General features: G+C 47.3%; 1 protein-coding gene across 1 annotated transcript in view; it reads right to left on the reverse strand.

Moving 5' to 3' along the window:
* The window catches only part of cdh23 (cadherin-related 23), a 285,383-nt gene that overhangs the window by 235,681 nt on the left and 36,733 nt on the right, over positions 1 to 12,969 (reverse strand). Inside the window, exon 11 of the mRNA XM_038782950.1 lies at positions 4,075 to 4,223. Coding sequence (XP_038638878.1) covers positions 4,075 to 4,223 — 149 coding nt within the window. The remainder of the gene's footprint in view (positions 1 to 4,074; positions 4,224 to 12,969) is intronic.

Consider the following 12,969-nt stretch of genomic DNA (forward strand, 5'->3'; position numbering starts at 1 on the left):
GAAACACTCGGCAGGTCAGGCAGCATCAGAGGAGAGAACAAAGGGGTTCATGGTGGGGCGGTGGGTCGAAGTGGAATGTTACTGGCCCACAAAATGGGTTCTGACAGATGGCCTGCTTGTCATAATCCCTGGGATAGTTAATGCAACAGCTGATCCAGCCTCCGCCTTGCAACATTTAAATTTACAAATTTACATCTAATGTAGGGAATGTTTTGAGTGAGACTCCGCACTCCTCTCTGTCCCCTCCACAGGACATTGTCTGATGCTGTTAGAATATTTCTGCTGACCAGCATTGACAATTCTCCGCTGGCTGTTTATTCGCCATCGATCGACGATGAGAGAAGCACGTTGGCGGCGTGACAATAATCATGCTTACGTGCCAGTGAGAGGTTGCTCCGGCTGTGCATTTACACTAAACAACAATCTCAATCGGACAATAGGCTGTCCTGGAACAAAGGGTCTTCTGTTCTCCACATTGCAGCCAACAAGTATCATTCTGCATTACATCATGTGTCGCTATGCTGACCTCAGACTACATCACTGGACTCATCCCTAATCAAGGTTCCAACAATGCCATATAGTTCGGAATAGGAATGAATCCACAAGGAAATATATATATTTATACACAACTCGCACACTACGTCACGATCAAATTAATGTTCCTCTGTTTTAATTCTTCCTCTGTGAGGAGAACAAAACGTTTTTCTGCTGATCTTACAACTCATCTGTTCTTGGCTCGCTCATGTGTCTCAGCGAGCTTCACAAAAAGATGTTAATTGCTTTGGAGTGCAGTGACCATCGTCAAGTAAATCAGTGTAATTAAACCGAACAGCCATTTTCTACACAACAAAGCTCCCGCAAAAGATGAATGACCAATTAGTGTGTTCTGGTGGTGTTTGTTCAGCAAAGAATACTGGGCAGAAGACCAAGAGCTCTCTACCCTTCTCTAACGAGTGCCATGAGATCTTGAACATATCCACCCGCGAAAATAGACAGGGCCTCCGTTTAACATCTCCACCGAAGTACAGCAGGCTCTGGCAATGCAATGCTGGCCCTTGTCATGTCAAGTCCCAATGTGGGGGCTTCAAACAACATCTTTCTTTTTTCCACTTTAATTTGGAGCACCTAATTATTTTTTTTTCCAATTAAGGGGCAATTTAGCGTGGCCAACCCACCTACCCTGCACATCTTTTGGGTTGTGGGGGCGCAACCCACGCAGACACGGGGAGAATGTGCAAACTCCACACGGACAGTGACCCGGGTCCTCAGCGCCTCAGGCAGCAGTGCTAACCACTGTGCCAGTGTGTCGCCCCAAACAACAACTTTCTGATCAAGCAGTGAGAAACAAGCAGACACTAGTGTGGAACCTCTATAGCTAATATCTTAGATTTACACATCCTGGATGCACTCTGTCCTTGATCCCAATAGGGTAAGCATTGCTCATCTCATTTAAGTATTGCTGTGGGACTGCTGTGGTGCCATTGTGATGCATCTGCTCTGAGTGGGGGGGTAGTGGGTAGGATGGGGTGTTCCAGAAGTGTATTAACATACACGCAAAGATTGGATACAGATAAAGATAGTCCACCTTCTCCCCGTGGCTGTGTGGGTCTAACCCCCATAATTCAAAAGGATGTGCAGGGTAGGTGTATTGGCCACGCCAAATTGTCCCTTAATTGGGAAAAAAAATTGGGTCCTCTAAATTTATTTTTTAAAAAGATAGTGCCCCTTTACAAGTTATAGTTTTAGGTATTTTTATAAATGGGACACAAACAAGCTGTTAAGATAGTCAAACCCACGTATCCACCCTATACCCGTAACCTAACAACCCCCCCCTTAACCTTACTTTTTAGGACACTATGGGCAATTTAGCATGGCCAATCCACCTAACCCGCACATCTTTGGACTGTGGGAGGAAACCGGAGCACCCGGAGGAAACCCACGCACACAGGGGGAGGACGTGCAGACTCCACACAGACAGTGACCCAGCCGGGAATCGAACCTGGGACCCTGGCACTGTGAAGCATTTATGCTAACCACCATGCTACCGTGCTGCCTCAATTTATTTTATGTACTCTTAATTTATTTTAAAAAAGATAGTGCCCCTTTACAAGTTATAGTTTTAGATACTTTTATAAATGGGACACAAGCCAGCTGTTAAGATAGTTGCTGCAAATTCGGCCACTAGATGGGTCTTGGCATATGAAAATTACACAACTTTACTTTTCATTGGAGTGACAGGTCAGGGAGAGGAAGCGATCCGACCAATCCTGAACAGCCTTAATTACACGCTTGAACCCAACACATCAAGCTGCCAAAAGAGCCCAGATTGACACACCGAGTTTGATTGCAGCAGAAAGACGTGACCAGCAGGTCTGACTGGAAGGATTGATTACTCGCCTCGGAATGATTGCGCCTTCATGATTGCGGTTTTGTTAACTGATTAATGACGCTGCCCAGGGGAGACCTAAAGCAGATTTCAGGTCAAGCTGGGTTAGAGGACAAGGGAGATACTTCAGCCAAGGTGGGTAGGAGAGTGGGAGGCAGTCGGAAGGATAGTGAACATCGGGAATGGGGCGAGAGATGAGGACGAGGCCCTTCCCTCCCCTCTACAACCGACACGGGAGACGAGTGAGGCGAGGAAGAATGGGGATGGGCTGACGGTGTGAAAGGGGGGAGGGTGTAAGAAATGGAGGTGAAAGGGTGGGAAAATGTGGGATAGGAAAAGGAGGGACATGGAGGACGACGGAGTGAAAGAGGAGGATTGGAAAGGAGTGGGAGATGGGGGAAGAGAAGTTGAGGAGAGAAGATCAAAGCGGAAGAGTGGAACGGGAGAAATAAAGAGGAGAGGAAGGAGAAAGGGAAAGTAGCGTAAGGGTAAGGGAGAGAAGGTGAGAAGATAAAGTCGGGGGGATAAAAAAGCAGAATGATGGATGGGATGGGAGGGGGACTCTGGTGCTTTAGGCTGCCTCAGTGGATAGAATGCAATCAGCTGGAGGCTTTACCGTGAAATTGGGAAGAGCTTTTACCCTCGTTGAAGAGATAGGGGTGGGGGCGGAAAGAGGGTGGTGAACTATGAATTTTCCTTCAGCAGGAAGATGCAGAATGAGTACACGTTGTGCCCCAATGTAAAAATGGGCAGAGTTCAAATTTGTCTTGGTGAGTGGGTGGGGCCCTGAGATAGGTTTCAGTTGGATGGGGAGTGGTGGGTGTGTTTAGTCCGTGGGAGAGTGGAAATCGTAGAGCAGTTTTCAGGGGTTTGGTGATTTATTGGACTGCGGCTGTGTCTGGTCAGGGTGTTACACCAAGCCTTCATTTGGCTGTTTCGGCGGACACTGAAGGCGACATTACAATACTGGGAAAAGGGCAAAGAGCTCATTCAGATGTCCTGAGCAATATACCTTCCACAAACACTACCGCTAGAAACAGGCTAACTGGCCGTGCAACTCATGGCTGTTTGTGGCATCTTTCCGTGCGAAAAGGAGATATAACCCTACCTCAACAGTCACTACTTCAAAAACATTTCAATACGGGTGAAAAAATTGTCGGTCATCCTGAGTGGGATGATGTGGCGTTATATAAATGAAAATTTTTCTAACTCTCCGCAACGCGATCAAGGTTCAGATGAAAAAAAGATAATGATCAACAACAACTTGCATTAGTGTAGCATCTTTCAAGTACTAAAATATTCCAAAAGTGCTTCATAGGAGTTAACCAGGCAGGATTTGGCAATGGTCTACACAAAGAAGTAGTAGGGACAGGGTGATCAAATATTTGGCCAAAGCGGTAGGTTTTAAAGAGTGTCTTAAAAGAGGAGAGAGTGGTGACAAGGTCTAGGATGGGAACAATACAGCCTGGGGCCAAAGTGGCTGGAGGCAACCCTGCCAACATTGGGATGAAGGAAGGGAAGGGTAGGTGGGCAAGACTAGATTTGGAGCAGCCTTTGGGGGGGGATTGTGGGACTGAAGGAAGTAACCGAGATCGATAGTTAATCAAGGCACAGTCAGGTTTCAACCTTCTGGACGATTCGGGATTTTTCCTCAAATTGTCCAGTCAGCAGAGTCCGATGTAACTCACCTGCACCACACTGCCCGAGGTCGTGATGTTTTCGAAGACGCTGGCTTCAAAGGTGTTCCGCAGGAAGATCGGGCGGTTATCATTCACGTCCAACACTGTGACGTACACGGTTGCTGTGCCAGTCTTTCTACTTCCTGCTGGTCCGTTATCTGCACAAAGACCACAGCAGATTATCAACACCCTCAACTCAACCGCAGTTTAATTAACTTCCCCAAAGCCAACTCCTGCGAAATGGTAAATCTGTTCTATATAAGCATGTGTAAAACTTTGCTCTAATATATAACATTTGTCCTTCTCAGGACCAACAATGTTCGATTACAAGTATATTCGCTGCCTGTGCTGCTATCTTCTCTGGACTGGAGAGGTCAAGTTCAGATAGTGAGATAATTTTTCTGGGTATCTCTCTTCAGTCCACATGTGCTGACCTTGTGCTCTCAAGTTACCGATCATTTTAATTCTCTGCCCTACTCTCACTCTGATCTCGGTTTGAAGTCTCTTACAATGTCCTCACAAAGCTCACTGGAATCTCACGAACTGCACCTTATCTTTCAATTAGGGGCCTTCTGACATCAACAGTGACTTCAACAATTTCACATTAGATTGAATTTATTTATTGTCACGTGTACCGAGGTACAGTGAAAAGTATTTTTCTGCAAGCAGCTCAACAGATCATTCAGTACATGAAAAGAAAATAGGTAATTAGGCAACACAAGGTACACAATGTAAACACATAGACACCGGCATTGGGTGAAGCATACAGGAGTGTAGTATTAGTCAGGTCACTCCATAAGAGGGTCGTTCAGGAGTCTGGTAACAGCGGGGAAGAAGCTGTTTTTGAGTCTGTTTGTGCGTGTTCTCAGACTTGTGTATCTCCTGCCCGATGGAAGAAGTTGGAAGAGAGAATAAGCCAGCTGGGAGGGGTCTTTGACTATGCTGCCCACTTTCCCCAGGCAGCGGGAGGTGTAGATGGAGTCTATGGATGGGAGGTGGGTTAGTGTGATGGACTGGGCGGTGTTCACGACTCTGAAGTTTCTTGTGGTCTTGGGCCGAGCAGTTGCCATACCAGGCTGTGACACAGCCAGATAGGATACTTTCTATGTGCATCTGTAAAAGTTATCAATGATAAAGTGCCACATCAAAGGTTATTGCGGGAAAAAAAGCTCAGTTTAGGGGATATGGATTGACGTGGATAGAAGATTGGCTAGCTAACAGGAAACAGCGAATTGGCATAAGTGGGTCTTTTTCTGGTTAACAGCCTGTGATGGGTAGTGTGTCACAGGGATCAGTGCTGGGACCAATTGATATAAATTACTTGGATGAAGGTATTGTTGCTAAATTTTCTGATGCAATAAAGATAGGTAGGAAAGTAAATTGGAAAGAGGACTTAAGGGGACTACAAAGGGGCACAGGTAGGTTAAGTGAGTGCGCAAAGACCTAGCAAATGGAGTATAATGTGGGGCAGTGTGAAGTTGCCCATTTTGTCAGGAAGAATAAAGAAGCTGATTATCGGGCAGCACGGTGGCCTAGTGGTTAGCACAACCGCCTCACGGCGCTGAGGTCCCAGGTTCGATCCCGGCTCTGGGTCACTGTCCGTGTGGAGTTTGCACATTCTCCCTGTGTCTGCGTGGGTTTCGCCCCACAACCCAAAAAAAATAATGTGCAGAGTAGGTGGATTGGCCACACTAAATTGCCCCTTAATTGGAAAAAATAATTGGGTAATCTAAATTTAAAAAAAAAAGAAGCTGATTATCTAAATGGTGAGGGATTTCACAATCTACATAAGTGCTGTGGATGTGGGGACCTGTTGTAATATTTCTAAATTTGCTGATGGTGGGAAGCCAAGTTGTGAGAGGAGGAAGCAAGGAGACTTCAAGAGGACTTGGAGCGGCGGAGTGAATGGGCTAGAAAAAGACAGATGGAGCAAGTGTGAGGTCTCAATTTCAGAAATGGGAGAGGTTGGGAGTGTGGGTGTTCAAGGGACCTGGGTGGCCTTGTTCACAAGTCACTAAAAGTTAGCATTCAGGTGCAGTAAGCAATTAGAAAGGCAAATGGTATGTTGGCCTGATTTTGAGTACAGCACTAAGGAGGTCTGGCTGCAGTTGTAAAGAGCCTTGATGAGATCTCACCTGGAGCACTGTGCACGGTTTTTGTCCCCTTATTTAAAGGAAAGATATACCTGGGATGGCAGGATTGTCTTATGAGGAGTGATTGAGAAGACTGGGCCTGAATTCTCTAGAGTTTCGAAGAATGAGGGGTGACCACTTCAAATGTACAAAATCCTTACTTGGCGAGACAGGGTGGGTATCGAGATCACCTGGCCGGTGAGTCTAAAACCAGGGGGAATAATCTCAGGATAAGGAGCAGGCCAAGTAAGACTGGGATGAGGATCTGGATTTGTATTTAGTCACGTGTACCGAGGTACAATGAAAAGTATTTTTCTGCGAGCAGCGCAACAGATCATTAAGTACATGAAAAGAAAAGGGAATTAAAGAAAATACATAATAGGGCAACACAAAGTGTACAATGTAACTACATAAACACCGGCATCGGGTGAAGCATACAGGGGTGTGGTGTTAATGAAGTCAGTCCATAAGAGGGTCGTTTAGGAGTCTGGTAACAGCGGGGAAGAAGCTGTTGTTGAGTCTGTTAGTGCGTGTTCTCAGACTTTTGTATCTCCTGCCCGATGGAAGAAGTTGGAAGAGTGAGTAAGCCGGGTGGGAGGGGGTCTTTGATTATGCTGCCCGCTTTCCCCAGGCAGCGGGAGGTGTAGATGGAGTCAATGGATGGGAGGCAGGTTCGTGTGATGGACTGGGCTGTGTTCACGACTCTCTGAAGTTTCTTGCGGTCTTGGCCTGAGCAGTTGCCATACCAGGCTGTGATGCAGCCCGATAGGATGCTTTCTACGGTGCATCTGTAAAAGTTGGTAAGAGTTAAGGTGGACATGCCGAATTTCCTGAGGAAGTATAGGCGCTGTTGTGCTTCCTTGGTTGTAGCGTTGACGTGGGTGGACCAGGTCAGATTTTTGGAGCTGTGTTCCCCAAGGAATTTGAAACTGCTAACCATCTCCACCTCGGCCCCGTTGATGCTGACAGAGGTGTGACCAGTACTTTGCTTCCTGAAGTCAATGGCCAGCTCTTTAGTTTTGCTGGCATTGAGGTAGAGATTGTTGTCGCTGCTGCACTCCACTAGGTTCTCTATCTCCCTCCTGTATTCTGACTCGTCGTTATTCGTGATCCGACCCACTATGGTCGTATCGTCAGCAAACTTGTAGATGGAGTTGGAACCAAATTTTGCCACGCACTCGTGTGTGTACAGGGAGTATAGTCGGGGGCTAAGTACGCAGCCTTGCGGGGCCCCAGTATCGAGTACTCTTGTGGAGGAGGTGTTGTTTATTCTTGCTGATTGTGGTCTGTGGGTTAGAAAGTCGAGGATCCATTTGCAGAGTGAGGAGCCAAGTCCTAAGTTTTGGGAGCTTAGGAGTTTCTTCACTCTGAGTGTCTTTGGAATTGTGTACCCCAGAGGGTGGTGGGAGCTCAATCATCGAGCTTGTTGAAGACAGAAATGACCAACGTCATTCAGGGAGGTGGATAATGGGGGAATGTGGCATTGAGGTGGATGATCGCCTTGGCCAAAGCGAATGGTGGAGCAGAAACGAAAGAGAAAATGCTGGAAAATCTCAGCAAGTCTGGCAGCATCTGTAGGGAGAGAAAAGAGCTAACGTTTCGAGTCCGATGACTCTTTGTCAAAGCTAACAGACAGAGAAAGTGGGAAATATTTATCCTGTGGAGTGAGAATGAAAGATGAGTCATAGCCACAGAAACCCAGGGAAACCAGGTGCTAATGGCCACAGATACCAAGGGGAAAGAGTGCTAATGGCAGTCCCCAGAGAGGACAAAAGATGCGAAAGGTCAAACAGCAGGGAAACTAATATCAGAGGATGAACTGTAGGTGTGGGGGGAGGGGAAGGGGGAAGCAAAGAGGAGAAAGGTGCAGGAAAGAAAGAAATGGTAAAAGACAGTTAAAATGAAATGAAAACAAATGGGTTGAGGTGGGGCTGATCATCTGAAGTTGTTGAATTCGATGTTGAGACCGGAAGGCTATAGCGTGCCTAACCGGAAGATGAGATGTTGTTCCTCCAGTTTGCGTTGAGCTTCACTGGAACATTGCAGCAGGTCAAGAACAGACATGTGGGCATGGGAGCAGGGTCTTTTGTTAAAATGGCAAGCAACAGGAAGGTCAGGGTCCTGAATGCGCACAGACCGAAGATGCTCAGCAAAGTGCTCACCGAGTCTGCGTTTGGTCTCTCCGATATAGAGGAGACCACATTGGGAGCAGCGAATGCAGTAGACCAAATTGGAAGAGATGCAAGTGAAACGGTGCTTAACCTGGAATGAGTGTTTTGGGCCTGGGATGTTATCAATGGAAGAGGTAAAGGGGCAGGTGTTACACCTTCTGCGATTGCATGGGAAGGTGCCATGGGTGATGGGAGAGGTACTGGGTATGGTGGAGGAGTGGACTAGATTGTCTCGGAGGGAACAGTCTCTGCGGAATGTTGACAGAGGGAGTGAAGGGAAGATGTGTTTGGTGGTGGCATCACGCTGGAGTTGGCGAAAATGGCGGAGGATTATGCTTTGCATACGGAGGCTGGTGGGATGAAATGTGAGAACGAGGGGGACTCTATCCTTGTTCTGGTAGGGAGTGGAGGGGGCGAGGGTAGTGGCGCGGGAGATGGACCGCACACTGTTGAGGGCCCTGTCCACAACTGTAGGTGGGAAATCACGGTCGAGGAAGAAGGAACACATTTTCGCAGCACCATTTTGGAAAGTGGCATCATCGGGACAAATGCGACGGAGGCGAAGGAGTTGAGAGAAAGGAATGGAGTCCTTACAGGGTGTAGGGTGTGAAGAGCTGTAGTCCAGATAGCTGTGGGAGTCAGTGGGCTTGTAGTGGATATTAGTGGATAGTCTATTGCCGGAAATGGAGACAGAAAGATCAAGGAAGGGAAGGGAAGTGTCTGAGATTGTCCAGGTGAAAGTGATGGAGGGGTGGAAACTGGAAGCGAAGTTGATGAATTTTTCCAGGTCCAGGCGAGAGCATGACACGGCAGCAAAATAGTCATCAATGTATCGGTAAAGGAGTTGTGGCAGGGGGCCCGGATAGGCCTGGAACAAGGAATGTTCCACATACCCCATAAAAAGGCAAGCGTAGCTAGGACTCATGCGGGTATCCATTGCTACACCTTTGATTTGGAGAAAGTGAGATGAGTTAAAGGAGAAGTTTTTGAGAGATAGAACGAGTTCAGCCAGACGGAGGAGAGTGGTGGTGGATGGGAATTGTCCGGGTCTCTTTTCGAGAAAGAAGCGAAGAGTTCTCAGGCCATCCTGGTGTGGGATGGAGGTGTAGAGGGATTGCACATCCATGGTCAATAGAATGCGAACTGGAAGCTGTCAATATGACACAGGGCATCAGAGGAATCCCGGATGTAGGTGGGGAGGGAATGGACCAGAGGAGTGAGGATGGAGTCAAGATAAGAGGAAATAAGTTCGGTGGGGCAGGAGCATGCTGACACAATGGGCCTGCTGGGACAGTCCTTTTTGTGGATTTTGGGAAGTAGGTAAAAGCGGGCTGTCCGGGGTTGGGGGACTATGAGGTTGGAAGCAGTAGGGGGAAGGCATCCGGAGGAAATGAGGTCACTAACGGTGTTGGAGATAATGGTTTGATGTTCAGTGGTCTGGTTGGTGCTCAGCCTCTGCGAGGTAGAGGTCAGTGCGCCAGACGACAACAGCAACCCCTTTTGTCGGCAGGTTTGATGACAAAGTCGGGGTTAGACCTGACTGAGTGAAGAGCAGAAAGTTCAGAAGGAGCGAGGTTGGAATGGGTGAGGGGGGCAGAAAAATTAAGACGGCCAATGTCCCGTCAACAGTTCTCAATGAAAAGATCAAGGGCAGGTAATTGTCCCGGCCCGGGGGGGGGGGGGGGGGGGGGGGGGGGCACTTGGAGGCAGAATGTTGGAGGCACATGAAAGGATCAGTGGAAGAGGGGGAGGATTCTTGCCCAAAGAAGTGGGCACGGAGACGAAGGCGACCAAAGAAGAGTTCAACATCATGTCGAGCCCGGAACTCATTGAGGTGGGGACATAAGGTGGGCCAAAGATGACTGTCCAACTGTCCTCAAACCAGGACCAGGCTGCAGTAAACAGGTCAATGGCTCTGTGGCCTCTTCATTCAGTACCTTCTGTTAGAACCTGGCTTCGGAGAGAGAGACGATTTGTGAAGAGCCTCTCTACCCCATTGCCACCAGAACTAATAGTGCCAGGAAGAGCAAGCCGCTTTAATCCAAGTGTTTTCAGTCGAGTGCGCACAGTCGGAAACCCAATCATGAGGGAGGTGAAAAAGCATTTATTGTAAGTGGAATTATCAGCCTAAACCATGTCGCGCCTGAGACTTTCGCTGTGAGGCAGTTGCTTGAGAAAGAGGCAGTGAAGGGAATGGGGAGTGAGGAGACACATGATAGGTGGAGGTGAACACAGGCACTTTGCTGGAATGTTCTACGATCCTAGGTTCACATTCTCAGAACACTCCAAAGAACGTCACAGCCGGTGATGGATTTCAGAAATGCAGGCACTGAAAGTTCATGAAGGAAGATAGATTTTGAAGAAGACGAGTGGCAACAGAAGAATTCAAAAGAAAAAACTTTATTGCAGGCAACAAAAAGTGATGAAGACATAAAACCTTTATTGCCTGTGTGCGTTATTTTAAAGCTCTCAGTGCCAAGCACAGGGTGTGGAGCTTACCTGCTCTATTTCTTTCGTATAAACACCATCTCAGCCTTCAACTGCCTCTAAAAATGATTCCATTTGTTCCCCTATACGAAGAACTTGCCTGATATCAGACCTGATGTTATCGCTAATCATAGAATCATATCATAGAATTTATAGTGCAGGAGGCTATTTGGCTGATTGAGTCTGCATCGGCCCTTGGAAAGAGCACTCTACTTAAGCCGCACACCTCCACCTTTATCCCCAAAACCAAGTAACCACACCTAACCTTTTTGGACACTAAGGGACAATTTAGTCTGGCCAATCCACCGAACCTGCCCATCTTTGGACTGTGGGAGGAAACCGGAGCACCCGGAGGAAATCCATGCAGACACGGGGAGAATGTGCAGACTATGCACAGTCACCCAAACCTAGAATCGAAAGTGGACCCTGGAGCTGTGAAGAAACATTGATAACCACTGTGATTAACCGTTTCTTCTTTGTGAACACCCAGGGTGGCTGGGGGGGGGGGGGGGGGGGGGGGGGGGGGAAGCACCTGCCAGTGAGGCTGAAGGGTCTAGATTTTGTTGGTCCATAACCCAGCTGAATCCATGCTCACACCTCTCCTCTGTAGAGCCTGAAAGATTGGAATGCCTCAATGACCAGGAATAAACGCAGCACTTAAGGAATAGTCTAACCCTAGCTCTGTGCCATTAGCCTGCTCTAGAATCCGTCTAATTACTGACAAGGCTATTTTGTTGTGCACAAGTTGCTCAGAAACTTACGTGAAATCCAATTTGCTTTATGGGAGATGCAAACATTTCACAACATTTCCTTTCAAAAAAGATTTTGGGAGCCGATCGGACAGCTGTGACAACAATGATTCTTATTAATAACGAATGTCAAAAGTAATAATAGCAAAAAGTAATCTGACATAATTTGAAAGGATTAAACCGCTCGGCAGAAGCCAATTTATGTCACATCAAATCAGCCATTTGTGTTATTATCTGAGGCTGTCTTCAACTCAAATAATCTCTCTTGCTTGGACTTCTTCTGCTGTTGGCAATGTCCACAAGCAGATTTATTGCATTTATAAAGAACAAAATCAATTTTACTTTCTCCCTGCATTTAGAACTCTTTGGTCCACGCACCAAACTCTGACCAAGCAACCAACTCACCAGCAACTTCTTACAGAGCTGTCAGTGGGTGGTACTCTCATCCCCGAGTCAGAATGTTGTGTGTTCAAGTCCAGGAACTTGGAACACAAATTTATAAGCTGTCACTTCAGTAGAGGCCACCCGTCAAAACAGTGCACCGTTAACCACACTGCCCAATTAAAACAAAATTAGGCACTTTTAACGTAGCAAACCATCCAAGGCACGTTGAACATAAGGACTAGGAGCTGGAGTCAGCCATTCAGCCCCTCGAGCCTGCTCTGCCATTCAATATGATCATGGCTGATCGCCCCGCGGCCTCAGCACAGGGCTAAACCGCTGGCTTTGAAAGCAGACCAAGGCAGGCCAGCAGCACGGTTCAATTCCCGTAACAGCCTCCCCGAACAGGCGCCGGAATGTGGCGACTAGGGGCTTTTCACAGTAACTTCATTTGAAGCCTACTTGTGACAATAAGTGATTTTCATTTTTCATTTTCAACTCCACTTTCCTGCCCGTTTTCCGGAACCCTTCAACCCATTACTAATTAAAAATCTGTCCATCTCCTCCTCAAATTTAGTCAAAGTCCCAGCATCCACCTCACTCGGGGGGGAGTGAATTCCACAGGTTCACGAACCTTTGAGAGAAGTAACTTCTCCTCGTCTCTGTTTTAAATCTGCTGCCCCTTATCCTAAATCTAATACCTCTCGTTCTAGATTGCCCCACAAGAGGAAATATCCGATCTACGTCAACTTTGTCCATACCTTTTATCATCTGGTATACCTCAATTAGATCTCCTCTCAATCTTCTAAACTCAAGACAGTTTGGGACTAAACTGCTCAATCTCTCTTTATACGACAAACCTCTCATCTCTGGAATCAATCTAGTGAACCTCCTCTGAACTTCCTCCAATACAACTACGTCCCTCCTCAACTAGAACATAGAACAGTACAGCACAGAACAGGCCCTTCGGCCCTCGATGTTGTG

Source organism: Scyliorhinus canicula, chromosome 22 (assembly GCF_902713615.1).
Source record: "Scyliorhinus canicula chromosome 22, sScyCan1.1, whole genome shotgun sequence".
Classification (NCBI taxonomy): domain Eukaryota; kingdom Metazoa; phylum Chordata; class Chondrichthyes; order Carcharhiniformes; family Scyliorhinidae; genus Scyliorhinus; species Scyliorhinus canicula.